General features: G+C 34.9%; 1 protein-coding gene across 1 annotated transcript in view; it reads right to left on the bottom strand.

The window, feature by feature from the left end:
• Window positions 1–7,846: 7,846 nt before the first annotated feature.
• Window positions 7,847–25,768, bottom strand: part of RAB31 (RAB31, member RAS oncogene family) — a 185,692-nt gene continuing 167,770 nt past the window's right edge. Inside the window, exon 7 of the mRNA XM_051970472.1 lies at window positions 7,847–12,356. Within this exon, the coding sequence (XP_051826432.1) occupies window positions 12,259–12,356 (98 nt within the window). The 3' untranslated portion in view covers window positions 7,847–12,258. The remainder of the gene's footprint in view (window positions 12,357–25,768) is intronic.

The raw sequence follows: 25,768 nt of genomic DNA, 5'->3' as shown, positions 1-25,768 counted from the left end.
GATCCAAGACAATTTCAAAAGACTCATGATGGAAAATGCTGTCCGCATCCAGAGAAAGAACTGTGAAATCCAAATGCAGATTTAAGCATACTATTTTCACTTTTTGTTTTGTTTTGTTTTGTTTTTCATGGCTTTTTTCCTTTTGTTCTGATTCTTCTTTCACAACATGAGTAAAGTGAAAAATATGCTTAATATAATTGCACATATATAACCTAAAAAAGGATGCTAATAAAACATAACATTCATTTGTATTAGAAAGGAAAATAAAATAAAATAAACATTCTAAAGCTAAAAAAGGAGGACATCAAGTGAATCTTAGGGTCCATTTTATTACCCCTTAAGTTTAAAGTGTGCTATTACAACAGAATTAACAAATAGTAAATCTGAACAATTTGGACGTCACTTTCAAATGTTCATCACATTGAAAATAAAGTTTTGGGTGGGCATCATGATACAGAGAGAATGGAACAAGAGCCAAAACATCTTTGTCTCTGCCACTTCCCAGCTCTGCTATTAACTATTTCTATTACCTTGAGCTAACATCTTAGCTTTTTGAGACTTCAATGTTCTTATTTGTAAAGTGAGATTTGGTAGGTAGGTCAGAATCTTACTTATAGTGAGAAATAATCTTCATTTTCAGTTTGCAAGGGTATATTAAACTTCCACTAGGTATCTTAGGGCTAAAGAAAACAGGCTACTCTTAAAAAGCTTGTTCCAAATGGCATCTGGCCATTATTAGGAAGCAGCAGCAAACCCATAAAATTCTCAGCAGCCCAATCCAGGCTTTAAGCATATTCAAATTCAGAATAGCTAGACTTATACCATGAACCTCAGGGCTAAAGTGCATAGGTCAGGCAAACTGAGTTCAATCTGGACAGCTGACTCAACATGAAAAACTTAGTCATGTCTACTATTAAATGAGCACAAAGATATTGATCAAAGAAGAGTTTTTGGTTGAAATAATTGTGATAATTAAAGAGCTTTCTCTATTAGAACTAAGTAGAGTGAGTCAGCATTTCCAATCTTGTTCTTATGTTTGATCTTCATTTCTTAGTCAGAACTTCCTCTTTAACAGAGAAATAATAAGAAATCAAATCTTGATTTGAAACAATAGGTTACATTGGGACAAAAAAAAAAAAAGGAAGAGAATGGGAAGGAGGAGGAACCTTTTTTCTTTTTACCCTCAAACCTTCATTTTATACCTCCTTTTTTCCTTTTTATTTTTTCCCTTCTTCCCAATTTATGCCTCAGGCATAAATTTCAACCTCCTAGGGTAAAAATGATATAAATCCTTTATCCAATCAAAAAGTAGTTAAAGAAAATAGAAGAGACAATATAAATAAAGTAGTTATAGGGACACAATGAGATTTTTTTTTATATATTTCCAAATACTCTACCAAAATAGATATTAACAGTTATTATGTGATAAAGTTAGGAATGCAAACCAGATGGGTAGAGGATAATGACATTGCTTTCTTTGTTTAGTTTCTGTTTCAGATCGAATTCATTTATGCCAAACTGAGAGGATCTTGAAAGTGTCTTACCCAAAGTCAAATAATAGCCCAGGACAAGGACTATAATTTATCATTAGATTGAATTTTAGGGCCAGCTATTAACTATTAAATATATTATTTTTAATATAAATATTATATATATATTGACATATATGAATGTCCTCTATAGCAAGCCCTATAGGTCCTCCATTCAACTGAAAAGCATATCCTAGATCAGTGGTCTCCAAAATGAGGGCTGTGATATGATCTAAAGTGATGTATAATAAATAATGAGTCAGAGGGAAGATGAGTCACATCCTAGTCTTCCCATGATTTCTAATTATGAGATTTGTCTCCAAAACAATCACATCTATTCCTATTCTCCAACACTTATCCTCTCCCTTCTCATGCAAGCTCCTAACCACTTTCCTTCTGAGCCTTCATTGGATCCTCAAACGAGCTATAACCTAACCACTACCCACAGCAGCTGCCCAAGTATCACTGAAATAATTCTCCTCCATCCATAGTGTGCCCATCCAGGCTGGGCCCTTGCCCTTTTTCTTTCCGTGTGGAACAGAATGAGTCATATGGGATGAGTAAGCACATATAAACTGTGGTCTCTACTGTGGACTTTGTCATATTATTTCCCCCCTATCCCTCTTCCAAGCTTCCCTCTTAATATTGAGGGAATCACTGTCCCTCTGTGTGGGGCGGATGCTTGACCCCTTATCCAAAATAACTAATCAGAGACATCTTCAGGTACAAAGAGAAAGCATTGATTTAGTCCCTGCAGGGAGAGGCCCGGGCACACCTGGGAAGCATCTCAGATCTCAGCATGTGCTTGACCTGGCAAGCCGGAAATAAGAAAGCTGGTTAAATAGCAAAAGACACAAGTCTTCTCACTGAATAGATTAAAAGGTCCTAACCATCACTGACCAATGATCACCAAGGTTGTCTGCTTCCTGTGGGTCACATCACTTCCTGTCCCTGACCGAGGATCATCACATCATGTGACTTCCTGCAACCTGGGCCCAAGACCTGAGTTTCGAACTCTGCAGACCTGTGGGAATAGGGATCACCTGACTTAGGCCCAGCCTGACTCACTTCATCTCATAGACTTTTTTTTTTTTTGAGAAAATTTCATCTAGTCCTATTCAACCACCCAGTTTATAATCTCAGTGTCATCTTGACTGAGGGAATAGTTTATTCTCCCGTATCCCTGAAACCCATCAAGGAAGGGACTCTCCTCAATCTTCCAGTGCAAAGGCTATTGGAGCACTTCTTACTCATCCCACAACAAATGGCATCCACTGACTCTTCCAAGCCAGATAAAGCAGGACAGGCTCGGAAGCTGAAAACATGCTGCCAAGGGATAGTTGTTGCGGCCAGAATCCCTGCCAGTCTTCTCCCAGATTGGTTCTTTTGTTTGTTAGTTTGGCATTCTTTGCCCCATTTCTTTCTCACTTCGCCTTAATAACTGAATGGATATGGCTTCAGTCGGACTGAAACCCGTTAAGACATAAACTGAAAAAGTCCAAGATCTCTCCCTGCATTCAGAGCTATCTCATGGGAGATACTGATGGTCATAGCCTGAGATGACTCTGAGGAGGAAAATGAGCTTGGTGACCCTGCCCAGCTCTCCCTCCCTCACACAGCATGCCTTCCCGATGGCACAGCATTACCTCCCCGATGTCATGGCTCTCATCAAGTAGGAAGGACAAATGGCAACTAACTGGGACAAATTCTAGGTGACAGACCTTCAAGTTTCAAAGACTCTTCCCAAAACACCTTCTCACTTTAATCCTATACTATAAAAAAGTGATAGGCTGACTCAGCCCAGCTTTGAGAAGGAAAGGAAAACCAAGAGAAAAATTGGCAATGGGTACCAGCCGAGGTAACTTGAATACTTCAAAGAGAGATAGGTACTCTCTTAATGTCTTCTTACTTCTCTCCAGAATTAACTCCTAATTTTTTTTCCTGACTTTTCTAATTCACAGGATTATTCTTCTTTGAAGAATAAAATTATTTGAACGCCTCTGCCTTCTTTCCATCTTCCTTCCCTCTTTTATTACACGTCATTGATCCCAGTATTAATTTTTTATTTGATATTATTCTTTTCCATATTATAGATTTTAAAAAATCTTTTAGATTTCCTCAAAAGCCTCACTTCATTTTGAACTTCAGCAACTTTCATACAATAGTCATACAATTCATACTGCATGACCTGCACCTACCATTTATGTGTCTTTTTTATATGTAAGTTTGCTGCTGAGTTCCCTGAATTTAGGCAACTTCCCTTTTTATCCTCATTGGAACATTTTCTATTTGTTGTCTTCACAATTCATTCTTGAAACAATTATTTTTGGCTAATTTTTGTATAGAAGCCTCTTTACCATTTTTCTGCATCTTTTGAAATCTGATCTGCCTAAAAACCAGGATTCATGTTTAATCATGCCCAACTTTTCTGTTCTTTTCCTTCATAAATCCTAAAATGGGTTAGCAATTTCATTTTTTTTGTATTCCCAAAAGAGTTTCTCCTTCTTGGTAAGGATACATAATAGAAATTACCAGCTTAGAAGTATGTAGCAAATGCCCATAATGATGTTATTCATAATTCTAACTCCACTCTTACCCAAAAGTTTTCCATTATACTTCCCACTCCTGCCATAAAAATCATTTCTGGATTTTTTCTACATGGCTATATCTTCTTAATATACAATGTTACTCCCTTCCTTCCCTTCTAATATTTCCTGTTTTCTTTAAAAACAAAACAAAACTATATCCTTCTAGGGTTATGTTATAGTTATGGGTCAAATTCTGCAAAATCTTAATGATATCTGAGCATATGCCAAATTTGCCTCTTTACTTTAAGATCTATAGTTCATTTTTCTTATTACCTGTACTCTGAATATTTTATATAGATATCTGAAGCCATAGATGTTATTGCTAGCTTCTTCTACTTTGTTTTGTGTGAATTTAGGATTGTTCTGATTAGTATTCTTATGTTAAATTGCTCTGTGTGTTATTTAATCTGGAAAATATACTTGAGTAGTTTTTTTCTTTCTTCTCTCTCTCTCTTTTTTAAGTTCTTTTGTTTAGATTTGCAAAATACCAAGCAAACATGTATTTTACTAGCCCTTCCTAGATTCATTCCATCTTTATCCAGGAGTCTGTTTTAAGAATTGGCCCAGAAATACAATTTCTATTCTCTGACATTAACTTTCTAACCACCTCTTCACTTTTTAAATTTGTTGTTTTTATCACAAGCCTCAATCTCTGCCTAGTAACAATGATGAAAATGCCATTTGTGTCTCTTAAGATAGTCAGATTATTGCTCAAGACTTCATAAACCTTATCAATGTTTCTAGATTCCACATAGCAATATCATTTGTGTCCACAAAAATACCCAGCAATGGGTCATGATTGCAAAGTCTGACAAGCCTTGGAAGGCTCTCCTCCCTGAACTGAATGCATGCTTCTTGAAGATAGTAGACTGTCTTTTATTATTGTCAAGTTGACAAAGAACTCTCAGAGCAGGGGATCAATCATTAACCACCTCTATTGCTCTTTCTGTGATTCAGTTATAGTACTATATTACTATTCCTTAGATGATAAACAGCTGATTCCTTCTCACAAACCTCCATTTCTTTCTGTTTGGAAAGAATTTCATATGCTTTACTTAACTATAAGCCTTCTTCTCTTTCTCCTCCACATTCTTCTACTATCCAACCTCATGACTTAGGTCAGGACTCAGCTCTTCTTCATTTCCTTTTTCTTTATTATTTTTACATTAAAGTCCCTTTCTAAATTTTAGAAGTACTTCATTACCCCTTGGAGAATGATAAAACTTCTTCAAAGTAGTTTATTTTTTTCCTTCCAACTGGAAGATCATCCTGTACTTTGAGCATTAATATCAATACTTGAATAAGGCAGAAAGACAAACATTACACATTCTGTGCAAGGGTTAGCAAAATTTTCCCTTCCTCTCCATATTTTCCAGAAGCAAAATCCACAGAAATTTTGTGATTGTAACTAGAAGTACATGCAAGAAATAAGACTTTCAACTGTCAAATATGGAGGTACAAGAATCTTTCTATAAACCTGTATATTTTAATTTTCTCTCAGAGTTAATCATGTTCAGAAGGCACTGTTATTTCACACATATTTTCCAAGGAAAATGTCAGGTTACAGGAAAAACGATTAGTCATGATAGAAATCCCCTACTTCATTTAACAAAAAAGGATTTGCTCATCCATCATTGGTGGCACCAATTTAAGGATATTGCTGCTGCTATGTGTGATATTGCCAAGACAATGTCATTTAAAATGCTGTTACTTGTGTGTGTGTGTGTGTGTGTGTGTGTGTGTGACATTCAATGTAGTAAATGAGGAGGAGGAGAGTAAATATGAAGGCTAATGAGAACTAGCAACTAAAAGGATAGGGAAACTTTAATAGTGAAATAAAAAATGATTTCATATTAACTGGCCAATATAAAGAGACAACTAAGATCTGCTTGCAATCTATTAAAGAAGAGAAACATAAGGAGGTTTGGGATTTTGTTTGGGGTTTTTTTTTATCTTTTTTTTTTAATGGTTATCAGTTTTAGGGTGAAAGATCTGTAAAAGTTAACAAGGAATATGATGAGAAGATAATGGGCAGACCTGAAGGTTGTTTGTTGAGTTGAGGCTTCATATGACAGATAAGAAAGATGAAGTGAGACATCTCTGGGATTGGGACGATAGCAAAAATTAAGTGTACCAGGGAAAGGGGAACCAAGATGAAATAACAACAAAGAATTTTCATGTGTAGAGATTACAATCTGATTTTGCCTTTCTGTTCTAGTTCCCTACCATATCTTTATTCCTCTTACTCAAATAACAGATTCTAACTGAAGCTGAGATGATTGAGTTCCCACAGTTCCTTTTCTCCAGTTCTCAAAATTTCTCAGCGTCATCACTTGTCCCTTTCCTTCTTTTTTCCTGCCTCAAAGTAAGAGATACAGGTATTCTTTTTTTTTTCTTAAAGCTAATCCTTCCATCTGTGGCCTTAATCTTATTCCTGCCCTCCACTGGCCTCATCCTGACCTTGATCCAACAGCTTCTGTTTTGTGCATCTTTCAATCTTTCATTCATTCTGTCATACCATTGCCTGACTATAAACTACCAATCTTTATCTTTTATGAGGTCTGTTTGTAAATCTGAATAAGATGGGATTTCAAAATCATCTCTCTACTCAAAATCCTTCAGTTAGTTGTTGTTTTCAACTGTGTAAAGTTTAAACTCGGCATAATATTCAAAACTGCCCATAATATGATTGCACCATTCCTTTCTATCTTTTTTCACAGTATTCCTTTCTACATACAATATATTTCAGTTAAAAACCTATTCTCTCAACTTTCTATAGAGGGATATGCTGATAAATGTTTAAAAAGTGGCTCTCCAGGAAAAAAAAATGTAGACATGGAACTTTTATATTTAAGCAACATTTTTTCTTTAAAAATATTTCATTTTTCCCCAACTACATATACATTTTTTTAAATTATTTTTTTGTTGTTGTTGTTGAGGCAATTGATGTTAAGGCTAGGATCACACAGCTAGGAAGTATTAAGTGTCTGTGAATGACCTAAGTACTCTTTTCCACCCTTGGAATTGTGACCAGGGTCCCCATTCCCCTGTGACTGGGAGCTCCAATGTGTTAGTTCTTCTCTTTACCAGGACTTAGCCCCAGATCCAAGTATGGGCAATATAACAGTGTGCCAGAAAAGGTGATCTCATTCTAAACTAGTTGTGTGACCTCCTTACCATCTGCAAGCCCTGGAAGCCACTGCTGCCATTTCAGTTGCCCCCACTGCTGGCTTGCACTGGCCCCAGTTGCTACCCGCTACTAGCTTTGATACTTCATAGCACAAATTATGTCTGTTGGACTTTAATCCTGATATCCGGAGCCATATCCTATCTACTTTTTATAAATCCTCTACAATTTAGCACTGCTGTGCTTTGTACAAATTGTACTGACCAACAGTTATAATAAACTAAAAAAATGTGAATAGGGATGAGTATATAAGTTATCTGAGTAAGTTAGAACGAATGAAATATCCTACTTATTAGATTTGTGCTCACTAATGAATCTTTGAAAATAGAAATTGTATACCTACTGGTTATGTGTTCTAATTTTCTCCTTTCCCTGTTCTCACATATCTACCTAGCAACCCATGTACATAGTCATAAATAATAAGTTAGTAAACTTAATAGATACTTTTTGAATTGAGTGGATTAAATTGATTTTGGCAGCTCTCACTTTGACAACTGTAGCCAAGTGCTTCAAACTAACCAGTGTACTAAAAGATTACAACATTTGGTAATATTTAAAATATTTATTAGCATGAATCAGTGTATGTTAAAACAAAATACCAGGTACAGTTTTGTTGTTGTTGTTGTTGTTAAGATTTGGGGATTTTGTGAGGAGAGGCTGGGAATGCTCTACTATTTAACGAAAGGAAGAAAAGTTGATATTGTAAAAGCATACCCCCTATGCAGGAACTGGGTCCAGCCCAGTCAAAGCCCTTTGCAAAAACACAAGAGAGAAAGCAGCACACACTGCAAAACATAATGCTAATGTTAGAACACTGAGTTTGGTTTAAAAAATGGTTAAAATAGTAAACATATATCGCTGATATACTTCATATGTCTGCATACATGTCAACATTTTCCAGTCTATTTCTCAACTTGCTCTACTCCTAGGGGAGCAATATAAAGTGAGAAATGTACCAATAAGTGCTTGTTTTTAGGTATCACATGTTATAGTGCTAAGTCTGGAGAAAACATTTCATACTCATATCCCCAGCACTTAGCACAGTCCAGGCACATAATAGGCACCTAATAAATGTTAGCTGACTAACACTTGAGCATATCCCCTGAAAGAAATGAAATTAATCTTCTTTCATTACTTTTAACTGTGGAAGAATGGTTAATTTGGGGCCCTCAAAATCTTGCAGCCTGAATGGAAAAATACATGCTTAGTATCATTAATGTACTATTTTAAAGTATAAAAAAAAAAATGGCAAGTCAACAAGGCATCGATATATCAACCTTTTGCATGTTACTGTTTTCTATCTTTGGCCTTTCTGTTCTTAAATGTGAAATGGGCACTATAAAAATTCATATTTACAATATACAATAGATATCTGTAAATCAGACTCAGGCAATGAAAGGCATATGTTAGCGTAAGAAATGTAAAATTGTATTTATATATGTATATATGTACATAAAAAAGATAAGGAATGGAGCAAGAAGAGAAAAATGGAAAAAGGAAAGAAGGAAGGATGGAAGGAAGATAGGAGGGAAGGAAGGAAACAAAAAAGGAAGGAAAAAAAGAAGGAAGGAAGCTGGGAAAGTGACAGGGAGGAAGGGAAAAAGAAGGAAGGGAGGAAAAGAGGAAGGAAAGATGAAGTAAGGAAGGGAGGGGAAAAAAAGTGTGGGAATGATTAAAATGGTATTATGTCACCTCTAATGCTCTGTCCAGAGTTTGGAGGCACATTGTTTTATAATGTCACCTTGTAATATACTCTGGTTACAATTCATATGTTAACTCAGGTTACGCAGATTTTTTTTAAATGGCTCTCATGAAAAATCCTGACTCTTCAGAAGGGTCTAAGTACTTTCCTGAGAAGCTCAGTAGACATGTAAATTTATTTACTCAACCAATGCTCTATCAGCCCTATTCTGACTTTTTAAGTGATGATGAAAGTCCCCCTCCCCCCCCCAAAAAAAAAAAACAACAACCTGCTTTTCATAGAAAGAAACAGGATTAAAGAGGTAAAGATAATTACCTTGAAACCTATTCCCTTCTGAAAAGAGCTTTGGGTCCATTAATTTGGTGGTGATGATGGGGGGGAAGGGGAGAATATTCATGTTCTGTCATCAAAATTAGCCTCCTTTATGTTAGAATTTGTCCAGTGTAATTTTCTAGCTATATATCACATGAATATGGTTCCTTACTTTCTCTACTCTATTTCCTGTTCACTAACTCAATTTCTGTGTATAAAGGGGAAAGGCACAACATAAATCTGCATGTTACCCAGAAAGAATTGACTTTAGTTTCTAATATCAAACTATTTATTTCCAGAAAGACAAGCAGATTTGTATCATGCCTATAAGCAAATTCAATGCAAATTGTAGCCTATGGACAATGGAGGAAATTCCATAAAATCTTTTCCCAGATAGCCAGAATCCCTCTTTTTTAACTACTTGTGATGGATCTGCTTTTGTTTGAAATAACTGAGACTTAATACTGTACCAAGACACGTAGAATGGATGAAGGTCCTTTTGGCCACTAAAATTCAAGAACTAACACACCAATTCTACCAATTCCAGAAATGCAATTGGAGAATCAAACTGTTTATGTTCATGGTAAAGAAAAACAAAAGCAAAAAAACTTTATTTGTAATCTTTTGTAATCTTTTGGTTATTTATAAATCTTTGTATTTTATTACTTTTAGATGTAATTTTTTTTTTAATTTCAAAAGATCTTTATTGTGAGCCTGGCTTTATAAATCCCTTGATTGTTATTCCATATACAATCTTTTTTAGCACAAAATAAGGAGGGCTGTGACATCTATAATGGTCCTTCAATAAATGCTTCTTTGGGCCACTGACACAACTCATTTCTTCAGTCCAAGAAAAAAAGGATCAGAGAGCAACAGAAACTAAACAATCATATGGTTTTTTCCCTAAGACTTGAAAACTCCAGATGTTTAGCCAAGATTTAATTTCTCTCCTAGCTCTGATATGAACTAATTGTATAACCTAGGACAAACTGCTTACCCTTTCTGAGCCTTTTCTTCCTCCTTTGAACTGGTTCCTTCCATTCTCTAGTTCTATGAGTGATGTTTCTTAGACCACAATTAAGGGGCACATGAAAAGATAAAAAATTGGGCCAAATTTCCCTTGATTCATGGTGCCGGACTAAATATTTTAGAGAGAGTGGAATTTCTTCTCACAGGATGGTAAAAAGATAGCTAGATTTAGTATAAAAAGCTTACGTTCAAAGCCCATCTCTCCTACTTACTACATATGTGACTTACTTAATTTGATCTCATTTTCGTCATCCAAAAAAAAAGATCTCATTGATCTCTAAGATCCCATCCATCTTAATCTCTTATTCCCTACCTACATCTGAGAGATACTAAAATTTCTGTCCCAATTTGAAGCTTGGTAAGAAGTGTTCAATCCTAGATTGCTAAAAAGTTGGAATGTAAAAAGTATTTGGACTTAGGGAAAAACTTGCTTTTTTCCTTATTCATCTTAGCCTTCAATTTTCCTCTTCACTACATCCAAGTACTCTTTTCAAAACTGAACAGACAAAAAGGATATTCAAATCCTTCTATGTCATAGAAGAAGGAAAAGAATCAGGGTCAGGAAGGCCATAGCAAGGCCCATTCTTTGTGCAGACATGATGAAGTGTTGCATTGACAGAATATGGAAGAGTCTGCAGAATATTTTTTATTTTTTTTAATGCTTTTTTTGGTCTAATAGTTTTAAAGTGTCTAAAAGCCTAAAGCATCTGCCACTCACTCTGGCTAATTGCTCAACAATCTAACTACTCTTCCCTCATCAGAAATTTACCCAATGGTTTGGTCTGCAGTTGTTTTTGTTTTTTAACTTTAATTCTCAACTTGATTAAGAAACTATGACAGATTCTATTAGCAAGGAAATACTCTGTGCTTTGAGCTCCCTGTCCATCAAAACAACATGCAGTAGGTAGTACCTCTTTTAAAAATGTCTCTGTTCTTTTTTTACTCTGTGCTCATATGTATTCTTACATAGAAATACGTTGTTTATTTTGTTGTTGTTGTTTTCAGAAACTAGGCCTGCTGAACCTCCAAGTCATTTGTAGCAATTTTCTCAGTTTTGTCACACTATATGTACCTGAAACTCAAAATGTGTACAATGCTAAACACTGAGGGGAAAAAAAGCAGGGATCTAAAAAATAATTTCTCTTCTTTCTTTCATTTCTTCCATCTCCTTTGCTTCTCTTTCTTTCAAAAAAAATCTTTCCTCTTTCTCTTTTTCAGTGAATTGTGCAAATCTGTAGTTTGAAGGCTAGTTGGACAATACTCCTCTTGTTCTCTATAGAAAATCTGGGAAGTATGGACTAAATTCTATTTTTTTCTTTAAAAGAATTTTTTTAGTACAAATCTAAAATTTAAAATAAAATAAAAAAAACCAGGTTCAGTTCTAAAACCATTTTAAAAAGTTATCTCCTCACTAGCTAACTTTTACAAGTGTCTGATTAGGTCATCCACAAAGGCAGTGATACTGAAAAAACGCTAGCAGTGAGACCAGGCCAACTGGGAAGTCAGAGAAGAACGATCTACCCCAGAATCCCCCACACAAACTGAGCCAACAAAAATACATCCTCTTTCTTATAAAACTTGAGTATTGGGAGGGTTTAACAGAGAACTCATTATGTACTTGTCATCCACCCACTCCCTTCCTTCACCCACTCAGTGAAAACCACTGTTTTAAGAAGAATGAGAGAGAAAGGGAGGAGAGGGGGACAAGATGAATTTGGTATAATCCAATCCATCAATATAAATTTCTGCTAAATCCTTTCTGGCTGTGATGCCTGCATATTTCTCATAATGCAGAACTAGGATTTTTTTTTAAGCAAGGCACCAAGTCATCAAGAGTGGGAAGTCCTTCAGTCAGTGCACAAGAAAATGGGATTTGAGTTCTTCAAGTACATCAGATGATATCCCATGGGGTCAGCAACATCGCCTGCTTGCTTGTGGTGTTTGCTTGCCAAGCTTGATTGCTCCGTTATTCCCATTTTCATGAGGATCCAAGGGTGGGATCTGACGACCTAGAACATAAAAGAAAGTCAAGGCTAAGTTTTTGAGTTTTTTGCCTGTCAGCATCTCTTCACATAGATTTTTATATATTAAAAAAAAAGATTCTTTAGTAACCCAAATAGAGTGTTCATAAACACATTCAAAAGGAAGAGGGGATAACAGAAGCCCCTTCTTTTTTCTCTCTTCCTTATCTCTGCAAGATTTAGAAATCTCAGAACTATAGAGAGACAGAAAAAAGTACTTCCTTGTTAATGCTGAAAATGCATTTTTATTCTTTTATTCTGTTCATTTTTATTCTTTCCCTAAACTCAGCCTACTTTAAAAAATAGTTGAAGGATTCAAATGTGCTATGGTCTTTATTAGAAACTTTCAGAAATGTTCCTAATTTTTTTTTTCAAAAAAACAATCAATTGGAAATCTGTAGAATATCAATAACATTTATTAACATTTAGTCCACCATTCCTTGAATGGCTATCAGAACAGAGAAATAATTTATTGCAAACAATATAAGAAGACTCTTCAAATTCAATTATATTTTCATTCCAAATGAAAGTAAAATTCTTTGTTTGCTTCATGATTTATTTTTTAAAATAATAGCTATCCCAGGGGATACTTTTATATGGGAATATAAATATTAACAAGGATGAAGTAAAATCTTAGAAAAAGCCAAATGTGAATGCCTAGCACACAGTAATCACTATATAAATGTTATCTGGAGTTTCAGTTCAACCATCCATTAAGTTTTTACTATAGTGCTATGCTAAGTGCTGAAAATACATAGAAAGGGGGGAAAAAATTCTACCCTCAAGAAGTATACATTCTAGTGGGAAAGATAACATGTAGATAACTAAGCAAGTACATGATATATATAGAAGAGTCCTAAAGGAAAGTGGGAAAACCAAAAGGAGGAAGCAATGGACAAAATAGTTTCAGAATGGGGGATGGCTAGTGTGAAGATATGGAGATGGGAGATTGTATATTATATTTGAAAATTTTTCAAGTAGACTTTTAGAGCTAAATCAGAGAGTAAATGAATGGGAATAAAGTATTAGAAAACTGGAAAGGGAGTAAGGGACCAAGTTATGAAGAACTTTAAATGCCAAACGTTGTTATGGCAGCTCTCTTTGTAGTGGCAGGAAACTGGAAACTGAGTAGATGCTCATCAATCGGAGAATGATTGAATAAATTATGGTATATGAATGCTATGGAATATTATTATTCTATAAGAAACAACCAGCAGGATGATTTCAGAGAGGCCTGGAAAGACCTACATGAACTGATGCTAAGTGAAATGAGCAGAACCAGATCATTATTCATGGCAACAAGAAGACTATATGATGATTAATTCTGATGGATGTGGCTCTCTTCAACAATGAGATGATTCAAACCAGTTCCACTTGTGCAGTGATGAAGAGAGCCATCTATACCCAGAGAGAGAACTATGGAAACAGAGTGTGGAACACAACATAGCATTCTCACTCTCTCTGTGGTTATTTGTTTGCACTTTTTTCCCTCAATTTTTCTTTTCCTTTCTTCTTGATGTAATTTTTCTTGTGCAGCAAGATAACTGTATAAATATGTATACATATATTGGATTTAATATGTATTTCAACATATTTAACATGTATTGGACTACCTGCCAGCTAAGGGAAGGGGTGGGGGAAAAGAGGGAAAAATTTACAACAAAAGATTACGCAGGAGTCAATGTTGGAAAAATTACCCATGCATATGCTTTGTAAATAAAAAGCTTTAATTAATAAAAATTTTAAAATGCCAAACATTGGATTTTATAGATGATCCCATCTTAATAAGTGAGATGTTATAGAACAAAAAGAGAAGACCCAGAACACAGACTTAGGGAATGTTCTTGGTTTGTAGGTATAATACAAATAACTGAAGAAAATATAACTAAATAAAAAACTAGTAAATGAGATTGAAAAGGAACAATTAAAGAGGAGAGAGCAATGTCACAAAAACCTAGAGAAGAGAAAATGCTCTGAAGGAGAAGGTGATCAGCTGTGTCAAACACTGACAAGAGATCAATATGAATGACAAATGAAGAAAGGTCATTAGATCTGGCAATTAAAACATCCTTTCTATGGTACCCAGAAATTAACATAAAATTCCAAATATGATCTGACAAGGGCAGAGTATAGAGGGACTACCGCCCCTTATATCTGGATGCTATGCCTCGCCCCCGTCCTACTTTTCCTATTAAAAGGCAACATCATCTTCTCAGTCACTTAGGCTCACAACTTGGAAGTCAGTTTCCTCACTATCTCTCATATCTAATCAAGATCTGCAATTTCACCTTTGCAATATGTCTTCAATAGTCTTTATTCTCTCCTTTGACACTGCCACCTGTCTAATGAAGATCCTGCTGGTGGGTCTGCTTCCCTCAAGTCTCTCCTCACTCCAATCCATCCTCCGTACAGCCACTAACATGATTTTCCCAAAAGGAAGATTTAATCATGTAACATACCTTATCCACCCACCTAACTGCCAATAAACTTCAGTCACTCCCTATTGCTACCAAGATCAAATACAAAATGTTCTGTTTGGCATTCAAAGCCCTTTAAAACTTATCCTTCTCCTACCTTCTCAGATTTCTTACACTTTACTCCCTGACACATATTCTTCAATTAAGACACTAGTCTGGTTTTTTCCCCCAGCAAAATACATTCCATCTTAAGGCTCAGGCATTTTCTCCTGCTGTCCCTCATGCTCAGAATGTTTCTCCTCTTCTCAGTCCAAACTGAAATCCCATGTTTTACGGAAAGGTTCCCCAACCCCTCTTAATTCTGGTGCCTTTCCTCTATTATTTTCTTTCTTTTTTCCCCATAGCTTTTTATTTTTCCCAATACATGCAAAGATAATTTTCAACACTCTTTTCTGCAAAACCTTGTTCCAAATTTTTCTTCCTCCCTTGATCTCCTTCCCCTAGATAGCAAGTAATCCAATATAGGTTGAACATGTGCAATTCTTGTAAAAATATTTCCATATTCATCAAGCTATGCAAAAAAAAAATCAGATCAAAAGAGGGAAAAACATGAGAAAGAAAAAAAACTGAGCATTCAACAACAATTCAAAAAAAAAAAAAAAGGTGAAAATTCGATGCTTTGATCTACATTCAGTTTCCACAGTTCTTTCTCTGGATGCAGATGGCTTTTTCCATTGCAAGTCTATTGGAATTGTCTTGAATTACCTCACTGTTGAAAAAAGCCAAGTCTGTCACAGTTGATCATCACATAATCATCTTGTTCCTGTGTAGAATATTCTCTTGGTTCTGCTCACTTCAATCAGCACCAGTTCCTGTAAGTCTTTCCAGGCTTTTCTGAAAATCATCCTGCTCATAATTTTTTACAGAACAATGATATTCACTATATTCATATATTATAACTTATTCAACCATTCCCCAACAGATGGGTATCCACTAAATTTCCAATTACTTGCTACTATGAAAAGGACTGCAACAAATGTTTTTTGTGCATGTGGATCCTTTCCCCTTTTTTATAATCTCTGAGATACAAGACTCAGATTCTTTATTATTTTCTGCATTCATTTGCAAGCATGTTGTCTCCTCCATTAGACTTTAAGTTCCTTGAGGGTAAGGATTATCTTTTGCCTTTTTTTGTATTCATAGTGCTTAGCACAGTAAATGGCATAAAGTAGGTATTCAATAAATGTTGACTGACTGACATATAATTATCTAGCCTTAACTTGAAGAATTTCAGTAACTATTTCCAGAGGCAACACAGTTAACTTTTGGCCAGTATAAATTGCTAGAGAGGGTATTCTTTTAAGAAACCTAAATCTGCCTTATTTCAGCATCTAGTTCCTAATTCTACCAAACAGAAAATCCAAACAGAAGTCCATTGCCTATAACTTGAGAGGTTTTCAGATACTTCAAAATAACTCTAACCAACTTTATTTTACAATGTTGCTGCAAAATACTCATCATATAGTTCATTCATAGTTATCTGGGTTCAGTCTTTCCACCACAGCTCTTGCCTTCATACTTGGAGACTTCAATACTCATACTGATTTCCCATCAAATACCCTAAGTTCTCACGTACTCCTCCTACTCCACCTAGGCTCCACACAGAGATGGGTCATACCCCTGATTTTGCTATTATCCATGTTTTATGCTTTCATGTTCATGAATTTTGCAATGGTCAAAATATCTTAATATTCCAGCTTTCCCTATATAGTACAGCCCCTCATCTTATTAATCATTCTCATCATGATCTCCAATTCTTCCACCATTTAGTACTTTCACAAGCCATCATTCTTATATAGTATACGTTTCTCTTTTCCCTGTTTTGATTCCTTTGTGAATTAGTTCACTCTACAGTATCTTCTACATTGGACCTTGTCTTATCATGGATCATGTTTTGCCAAGCCCCATCTTGAATTATTCCCACCATCCACCTCTTTCATTTCTATTCATGAGCTGTTGAATGAAGTTGAAGGAAATCATGCTGAATCCACTACAAATTTATGTTACATAATTTCAAGTGAGTCCTCAGCAAAGGCAGTCCTTTTACATCTCTTTAATCAATTCACTATACTACTCACCCTAGCAACTATTCTAAATATTCATGTCTCTTTTCAAGTCTCTCATAGCACCTCATTCACCAACCCCTCTCAACTGAATACTTTACCTCACACTCCACCAAAAATGTTCAAGAATCTGCTGAGAGTTCTCTCTTGTCCTTTCCTCAACTTATATCACTGAAACATCTTCCTCCCCCTATTTCTTCCTCTTGCCCTGTTTCTCATAAGAGAGTCTTTCTCTTTGCTAACACACAAACATGGACTATTGATCCTGTCTTATCCAGCAAATTAACTCCTCTTTTATCCTTATCCTTTCTCTAATCTTCAATATCTCCCTACCTACTTGCTCCTTCCCTATTGCATGCAAACACAACCATGTTCTCCCATTATTAAAAAAAAAAAATCCTCACTTGATTTTGCCATCCCTGCTAGCTAAATCTCACTACTTCTCTCCTTCTCAGCTAAATTTTTTGAGAAATTCAACTTTCTCATGTACATGCACCCTCTGCAATCTGTCTTCTGACTTTACCATTCAACTAAAATTTCCTTTTCCAAAGTTAGCAATGACCTCTTAAAGGCCAAATCGAATAACTTTTTCTCAGCTCTCATCCTTACTGACCCATCTGCAACATCTAACACTGTGGACTATAATTCCCATCTGGATACTTCAGTTGCCATGATATTCTGTTCCCCTCATTCTCCTTCTAGCAGATTGACCACACTCTTTCACAGATTTCTTTGATGGATTTTCATCAAAGGCATACCCATTAATTATAGATATTCCCAAGTAGCCTCTGTGTATTCTCTATATATATTATCTTTCTTGTAATCTTATCAGTTCCCATGGTTGAGACTGTCATCTCTATGCAGATGATTTCCAAATCTATCTATCCATCTATTTATATTCCTAGTCTTTCTCCCAGTCTGCACTGCCAACTGCCTTTGGGATATCTCTAATGTATGTTCTATAAACACCTCAAACTCAGTAAGTCCAAAATAGAACTATTATCTCTCTCCGGCCACCAATTTTTAGTGTTATTTGTGTTTTCTTAAATTCAAATAAAGATTAAATCACAGATCTTTGTTTAATTAATGTTAGCTGAGCTATGCAAATGTTTGGTGAACCAATAAATCTAGCAAAGAGAATACAAAATGAGTCGCTTGAGAATGCCTCTGATAACTATAAATGTATTTCAATGCAGTGAATCAAAACAATTCCAATAGACTTAGGACAGAAAATGTCAAATGCATTCAGAGAACTATGGAGACTAAATATGGATCAAAGCATAGTGTTTTAACCTTTTTGTTTGTTTTTTTTTCTTTCTCATGTTTTTTTTTTTTCCCTTTCCCTTTTGGTCTGATTTTTCTTGCATAACATGACAAACATGGAAATATCTTTAAAAGGATGGCATACATTTAACCTATATCAGATTGCTTGCAGTTTTGGGACAGAGGAAGTAAGAGAGGGAGAGAAAAAATTTAGAATGCAAAGTTTTACAAAAATGAATATTGAAAACTATGTTTACATATAGTTAGAAAAATGAAATACTATTTAAAATTTTTTTTCAATTTAAAATGAAGAAGCCTATTTAAGAGAGAAAAGAATTTTCTTATTTAAGCTGAGAACTCTCATCAGAGAGTTGGTAGATGATAGGTACAGAATAAGATAAACATTTTCAAATGTAGCCAATGTGTTGGTCTGTTTAGTTTAGTTATACTTATTTATTAAAAAGGAACCGCTAAGAGTAAAAGATGGATGGGGAAAACGAGGAGGAGAAGGATGAGCAAGTGAAAGTATGTTTTTACATGAAGCCCAGCTCCTCTAAAAGTTAGACCTCCAAAAGGAAATTATGTGATGATTTTGATCCCAAGGACCAAAAAGTATACCTCAGAATGGATGTATCTATTGAACTAATCTCCCAATACTTGTCAGAGAACTATGTAAATGTAAAAGAATTTTTTTTCATATGCCCAGAGCAGATTTTACTATATTATCTTCAGCTGTAATGGATAAAATATTTAGGTTATTAGAACTCGTACTGTTTATCAGACACAAGTAGGATTTTTCAGATTTCATTTTCTTCAGCAAAGAGGAAAAAACAAATTCCATTCTAGAAATAAATATCATCTTTGCTTTTGTCCCAGTTTGACCTCACCAAACACAGTAGAACATAGATAAAAGCACCACAAATATGCTATTTCTATGAATTCCAATTGTGCCCGGAAAGCCAGCAGTGCAAAGGCCTTTCATGTCAACTGTTGTCATGAAATCCCCATGAGTCAGAAATCTGTTTCTCTCCTCAAAATGTGTTATCGTAAATGCTAAGAATCCTATCTTGTAGTTGTAACCACTAAATTATACTAGGCCTTCAGAGATCAGGCTGTTTGATGGCAGTTTGCCAAAGAGAAAATTATGTGGAGAAAAAAAATTATATTTCTTTTTCAAAAGGAGGAGGAGGAAGAGAAAGGAGAGGAAATAAAAGGGAATGTGTGCAAAGGAAGAAAAATGCCGTTAAGTACAGCATTATACTTTTAACTTTCCATCAGGGATCTCTTATCTATATAAGTCCAGATAGACAAAGATCTATCCAAAGAATCCTTTTTATTCTCATCATGGGCAGAACACCACATTATTTTGTCAAAAGTATTTTTGTCACTGGTGCGGTTACAATTACTTTAGGCAAGTAATGAATATTCATGAATTTGCTAATAATAGGTGACCTTTGTTGTTTTTAAAAGTAGTAATGAAGAAAAATTCCCTTTCTCATAAACTGTTACTATATAGTTGAAAGTAACAGAATCATCAATTCAGAGTTTGAAGAGCCTTCAGTGATAATCTAGTCCAACCTTACTGAAAGATATGAAGTATCACAAGGAAGTGGGATTCCAATCCAAGTCCTCTGATTCCAAATCAAAGATCAGCCAGGAGGCTCAATGGATAATGTTCTGGACTTGAAGTCACAGAGACCTGAATTTAAATTCATTCAACCAGCCGTCTATCTCAATTTCCTCAACTATAAAATGAGAATAATACCACCTTATTTTGCTGGATAGTTGTTATGAAGACAAAAGAAGATTATATTTGTAAAGTGTTTAGTACAGTACAGTACCTAATAAAGGCAAATCTCCTTCCAAAATGAGTGTTCTTTCTGTTGCAACACATTGCCTCACAATGGTAATTCTTTCAAAATGTCCTGCTATTGAAGTGCAAAGATATCTGTACTGAGGTATAGGATCTGAGGCAAGGTTTCTCCCCACCCTCTCCTTTCATCTCTTTTAGAACCATTTTTATGTTAGTAAAATCTTGTGATGAACTTCAAAGATAACCCTGGTCAACAAAACTGAGAGGATCAACATTAGGTATAGCAGGAATACTAGAAGTATTTTAATGAAAAAAAAAAAGTAACTAATGAAAATTACTGCAAAAGGAAACATATAACCTGGGGTGGGAGAATTATTGCTAGGCAAGCAGAATCAGTTGATGACTCAGTAATGACGAAAGCAGATTGTAAGTTGGGAAAGGTGGAGAAACTATTAGTTGATTGAATATGTATCTTGAGCTTTTTAAAGCACAATTTGGAGGTGTCATTTCCTTCATCTCCCTTTGCCATACTTAATCACTATCGAATTCCAACTGCTAGGTCTCATAACAGGGTGTGTTCTTCCTCAAAATATGTGATTTGGGGTTATATAGATATGAGTCATTATGTCCCATAGTAGAATCCAGGTCTTCCTGAGTCTGGGCCAGGATTCCATGAACTATACAAGCCTTTGAACATGCTTGAGCTTCAAGCAAACAGCCTTTGCTTGAAGACATCTCCTAAGGGGTAACTAATTCCATCCTGAGGCAGCCTGTCCCAACTTCCTATTTTTTTTTTCTTTTATCAGCACTGGCTGTTAGGAAATTTTCCTTTTCATTAATACTGCATCTGCCTTTTTTCAGCTTTCTCCCACTGCTCCCAAGTTTGCTTTCTGGGGCCAAACAGAATAAATCTAATTCCTTCTAAGAAATATCTCTGTTAGTTTAAAAAAACCCAGCAAGAACATAAACTGGCAAACTGAAATCTATGCAATTAAAATGACCAGGCTTGCCCCCTTGTAAAGGAAGAAGAAAGTGTACCTTCCTCCTTTTCTTCTTTGAACAGATGGGAGGCTATGGGTGTGGCACATAAATAGATTTAATGAATTTCACTGAACTGTTTTCTTGTTTATTTTTTGTTTCAATAGATGACTTGTGGGCTATGGGTGTGTGATATATTTAAAAATGAAGATCATGTGAATACAAAAGGTATCAATATATTTAAAGACTAATATTGCTTGATGGCAATAACAGGAGGCACAGAGAATCAAACGACCACCAAGCAAAAGTGTGAAGATAGGAGACAACTCAAGAGGAGATAAGAAAAAGGAAGGAATCCCCAGAAAAGAAAGAAGAAAAATGGAAAAGATATAAGGGAATTAAAAAAAAAAAACAGGGGAGATTAAGAAACTAAATTTTTTTTTTAACAGTTTGGGAATGAAATATGTGTTAAGTTGGATTATTCTGATTTTTTTTTAAGGTGCTGAAATCATTATCTTACCTGTTTGTATTTTTTAGTTTTTTCCTCAGTAACATAGAGGGCACATATTGGCTAAGTGGCCCTGGAAACTTTCTAAGACTCTAAATTGAAGAGTTCATCTGAACTCATCCGAAATGATAGGAGAAATTGTTTACAAGAACCACCATCCTGTTGAAACAATGTCCCATTTAAAAAAAAAAAAAAAAAAAAAGGAAGGAAAAAAAGAAGAAGCTGAGGTAGAAGTTAACAAAGTTAACAAATGTGAGTGCTGGAACCTCAAAGCCCACCATCCTTCCAGTTCCAAATTTACAATTTCTTGACCAAGCAATCAGGAAACTTCTTATAAAGATGAATGAGTGAGCATAATCTAGAGCTGCTCTGTAGGCGTAATGCTACTGTTCAGCATGAGGTATCCTGGGATGAAAAACAGTGGTTTTTTGGGGAGGAACTAGGAAAAAGTCAGAGTGGAGAGATCACAGGGATATACTAAGTCCAAGTAACTCGAGGAGAGTATAATCACTGAAATTTAAGTATAACCCAATCTGGGACTTGTTAGTTTTCACTGTTAATTACATTCTCTTGACATTGAGCAGTACAGTAATAGTGCAAAGAACACTGGATTGGACATCAGGAGAATTAGCTTAAGTCTTGGCTCAGTCATTTAAAAGTCCTCTAATCCTGGATAAGTTAGCTAATTTTTAAGGTTCAGTTTTTATCTCTAAAATGCAAATTCCAATAGCTATACTACCTGTCTCACGGAAAAGCACATTGTAAGTGGTAAAATACTTCATAAATATGAGCTGTTACTATTTCTGATTTTTGAAAATTCTCTTTTTCCCTGCTAAACAAATACAAATACATAAAAATTCATTTTTGTGGTCCAGCACATAACACAGTCATATATATACATTATACATGCATTTGTACATATATACACACTTTCACACATATATTTAATTTGCTTGTTATTTTCCTCAAGTTGTAAGCTTCTTGAGGGCAGGACTATTTTTTGTTTCCTTTAATTTCTCTAATACTTAACAAATACTGACACATAATAGGAGCTTAATAAATGTTTATTGATTGATTGAGACTATACATATTTTTAACATTACCTTGACTTTAAAATAAATATGGAGAGGAAGCAAGAGATAAAATGAAGAAAAAGAAAGAGGGAAAGTTGGCAAGGATATAGGATGCAGCCTTGTATCATGACTATTTAATCATTTTTACCTGTGGTCCTAAATAATCATCCCCAAAATTATTGAGAGTTAACAGCACTATCCTATATGATTATATGATAAACAACCATATAATAAAATTCTATTAAACCTCTAATTCCTCATCATTTTTGGAAGGTTATGACATTGCTTTAGTCCTGTCATTTACCTATCCCTTTCTACTCTAGGTTTGCTATTTTGCACAATGGCTGCAGCTATCCACAAGTGAATAATGATGCCTAGTTTGACTTCATGGACCAACCAGGTATGGAAAACAACAAAGAATATAGGCAACAGCAAATGACCCAGTCTTAAAATCACAGAAGCATGGAGAAGAAAAGGGATCTTAGTAATTTGTCAGCTCAACATGCCCAAAGTCATAGTATGAACTAATGGTAATAAATTACACATTTCTTATTTAAAATAATATCTTTGGTGAAATAAATGACACAAATATAAACTAATTACTCAAGATTAATCACATTACCCACAACCTAGTGCAATAATTAAAAGAAAGATACAAACCTACAGTTTGGTAACTTCCTTCCAAAAGCTGAACTTTAAATAATAATCATGTTATCTAATCCCAGGTAATTTCTCAGACCTAAGCAGAAAAGTCTATTTGAATTTTCTTTTAGAATTGTCTTCCCAGGGCACAAGCATGCATTTAACTCTTCAGTAAAAACACCTTTTGAGGACTAAGACCAAATTTTATGTAACTTTTCTGTCCTACACAGGGTTTGCACATAGTGGGCACTCAATATTTATCAAATGAATTCACGCTTTAATTTGCTTCTTTAGTATGTCATTTATCATTCTGAGCACTCCTTTTATTTGTCAGAGTTCTTCTCTCCACCTTTTCACAAGGAAAGAAAATTGACTTTCTGTTCCATGTGTTCTGATTAAAATGCTCCTTCAGCTTTTCCTATATATTAAATAGAAGATGCAAGATTGCAAGACTGGTTAAATATATTCACTAACCCTTTCTGTGTAATTGCTGTAGATTTCTAATGTTTTTTAGAATTTGGCTGTTTAAAAAGTATTATTATTAAGCATTTATCAGATATTAAAATCTAAAGACAAAAATTTTAAAAAGGTAAAATGGTAACTGCTGTTAAGACCTTACATTCTAATAGGGGAATAAATCACATATGAAAAAGTAATGCCTAAATAATCAACAGTTGATCTAGACCAATGGTTCTTAACCTGATGTCTGTGAACTTAAAAATATATATATATTTAATAACTATTTCAACATAATTGCTTTTCTTTGTAATTCTATATATTGCATTTTGTACATTTAAAAACATTATTCTGAGAAGGGGTTCATTGGCTTTACCATATCATCAGAGGTTCCATGATACAAAAAGAGCCATGAATCCCTACTGAGAGATTGTGAGTGGCGCTACAAAACACTAGTTTATCATGCCCTTTCCAATAGCAAAGGTAGTATTGATTTGAATATTGTTCCCAGTGCAAAAGCAAGAGGTGGAAAGAAGAGGGCAGTTTAGTGGCAAGATGCCTAAATGAGTTATGAAGCAGGGTTTGAGGTTGAGTCTATCTAGATAGACTCAGAAAAACAGAAATATTAACAGATATTGGGGGTTTTTTCTCTAAAAATCTTAAAAGCATACAAATAGAAAGAAAAGGAAGTTTGTCGTTGGCAATTTTTTAGGTTTTTTAAAAGAAATATATAAAACATTCTTCATACTTAACCTTTTAGAACCACTTTAGACTAATGTACATATGTACACACTGCTCTAAACCTCTAAAGTCTGAGTAGTCTTACTTTGAAGGAGCTAAATGTGTACTCTATTTAACACAAAGCATTACTACACACATCTTAGTGCAATAAAATGGATGTTCTCAACTCAGTTTTTGGAACTTCCCCTATTCAAAAGTCCCAAATTGCTTTGAAGAATAGCTTCAACAATGAGATGATTCAAACCAGTTCCACTTGTAGTGATGAAGAGAGCCATCTACACTCAGAGAGAGAACCAGGAGAATAGAGTGTGGACCACGACATAGCATCCTCACTCTTTCTGTTGTTATTTGCTTACATTTTATTTTCTTCCTCAGTTTTTCTTTTTCTTCCTTCTTGATCTGATTTTTCTTGTGTAGCAAGATAACTATATAAATATGTATCCATATATTGGATTTTACATGTATTTTAACATATTTAACATGTATTGGATACCTGCCAGGCAGGGGAGGAGGTGGGGGAAAGGAGAGGAAAATTTGGAACAGAAGGCTTTACAAGGGTCAATGTTGAAAAAATTACCCATGCATATGTTTTGTAAATAAAAAGCTTTATTAAAAAAAAAAAAAAGAATTTCCAGCTTGCCAATTTTGCTTTTAAAATGTGTTGTCCAGAATTCAACATACCACCCCTTAATCTGACTTTCACAGAGTATAGCAGGATTATCACCTTCACTTCCCAGATACCATAATTCTATTAACACAACTTAAGAAGGCATTAGTTTTTGGTCAGACATGTGATACTGCTGACTCATACTAAGCCAGCTGCTTGAAGTTAATTCAAACCTTTGTGGGTTGTTGTTTTCCACAGCAACTGCTATTAAGCTGATATTTCCTCTGTCCTGTGATTGTATGGATTTTTTCAGCACAAGACTTTACATTTATTCTTGCTAGAATCATCTTGTTAGAATTATCTTTTTTGAATCTTAATTCCAAACTATCCCTTCCAGGCTTTGTGCCATCCAATGTTTAATAACATTAATAATAATAATAAATCATTGTTCTCCCTTCACAACTGATAAAATGTTGGATTAGACAAAAATAAGAACAGAGATTACCATCAGGAAAACAAACTCTATCCAAGCTGAAAATCTTCCATTAAGCATTACTTTTCTTGGTTTCTTACATATATTAAGTGTTTAATGAATGCTTGTTGTTTGACTGATTTGGATATGTTCATTCAACTAATCATTGCAATATATTTCTATGAACCTCATCAATGTATTCCTTCCAAAGATGCTGATTATAACCCAACTATGCTTGCCCTGTCCAGTGGGACTTCTTGTCCATCTCTTTCCATAAATCTTCCATAGATGGTCCATCCAATTAATT

This window comes from Antechinus flavipes, chromosome 1 (assembly GCF_016432865.1).
Source record: "Antechinus flavipes isolate AdamAnt ecotype Samford, QLD, Australia chromosome 1, AdamAnt_v2, whole genome shotgun sequence".
Classification (NCBI taxonomy): domain Eukaryota; kingdom Metazoa; phylum Chordata; class Mammalia; order Dasyuromorphia; family Dasyuridae; genus Antechinus; species Antechinus flavipes.
Note: the sequence above shows the minus strand (reverse complement) of the source record. Positions and strands in the feature narration are given on the sequence as shown.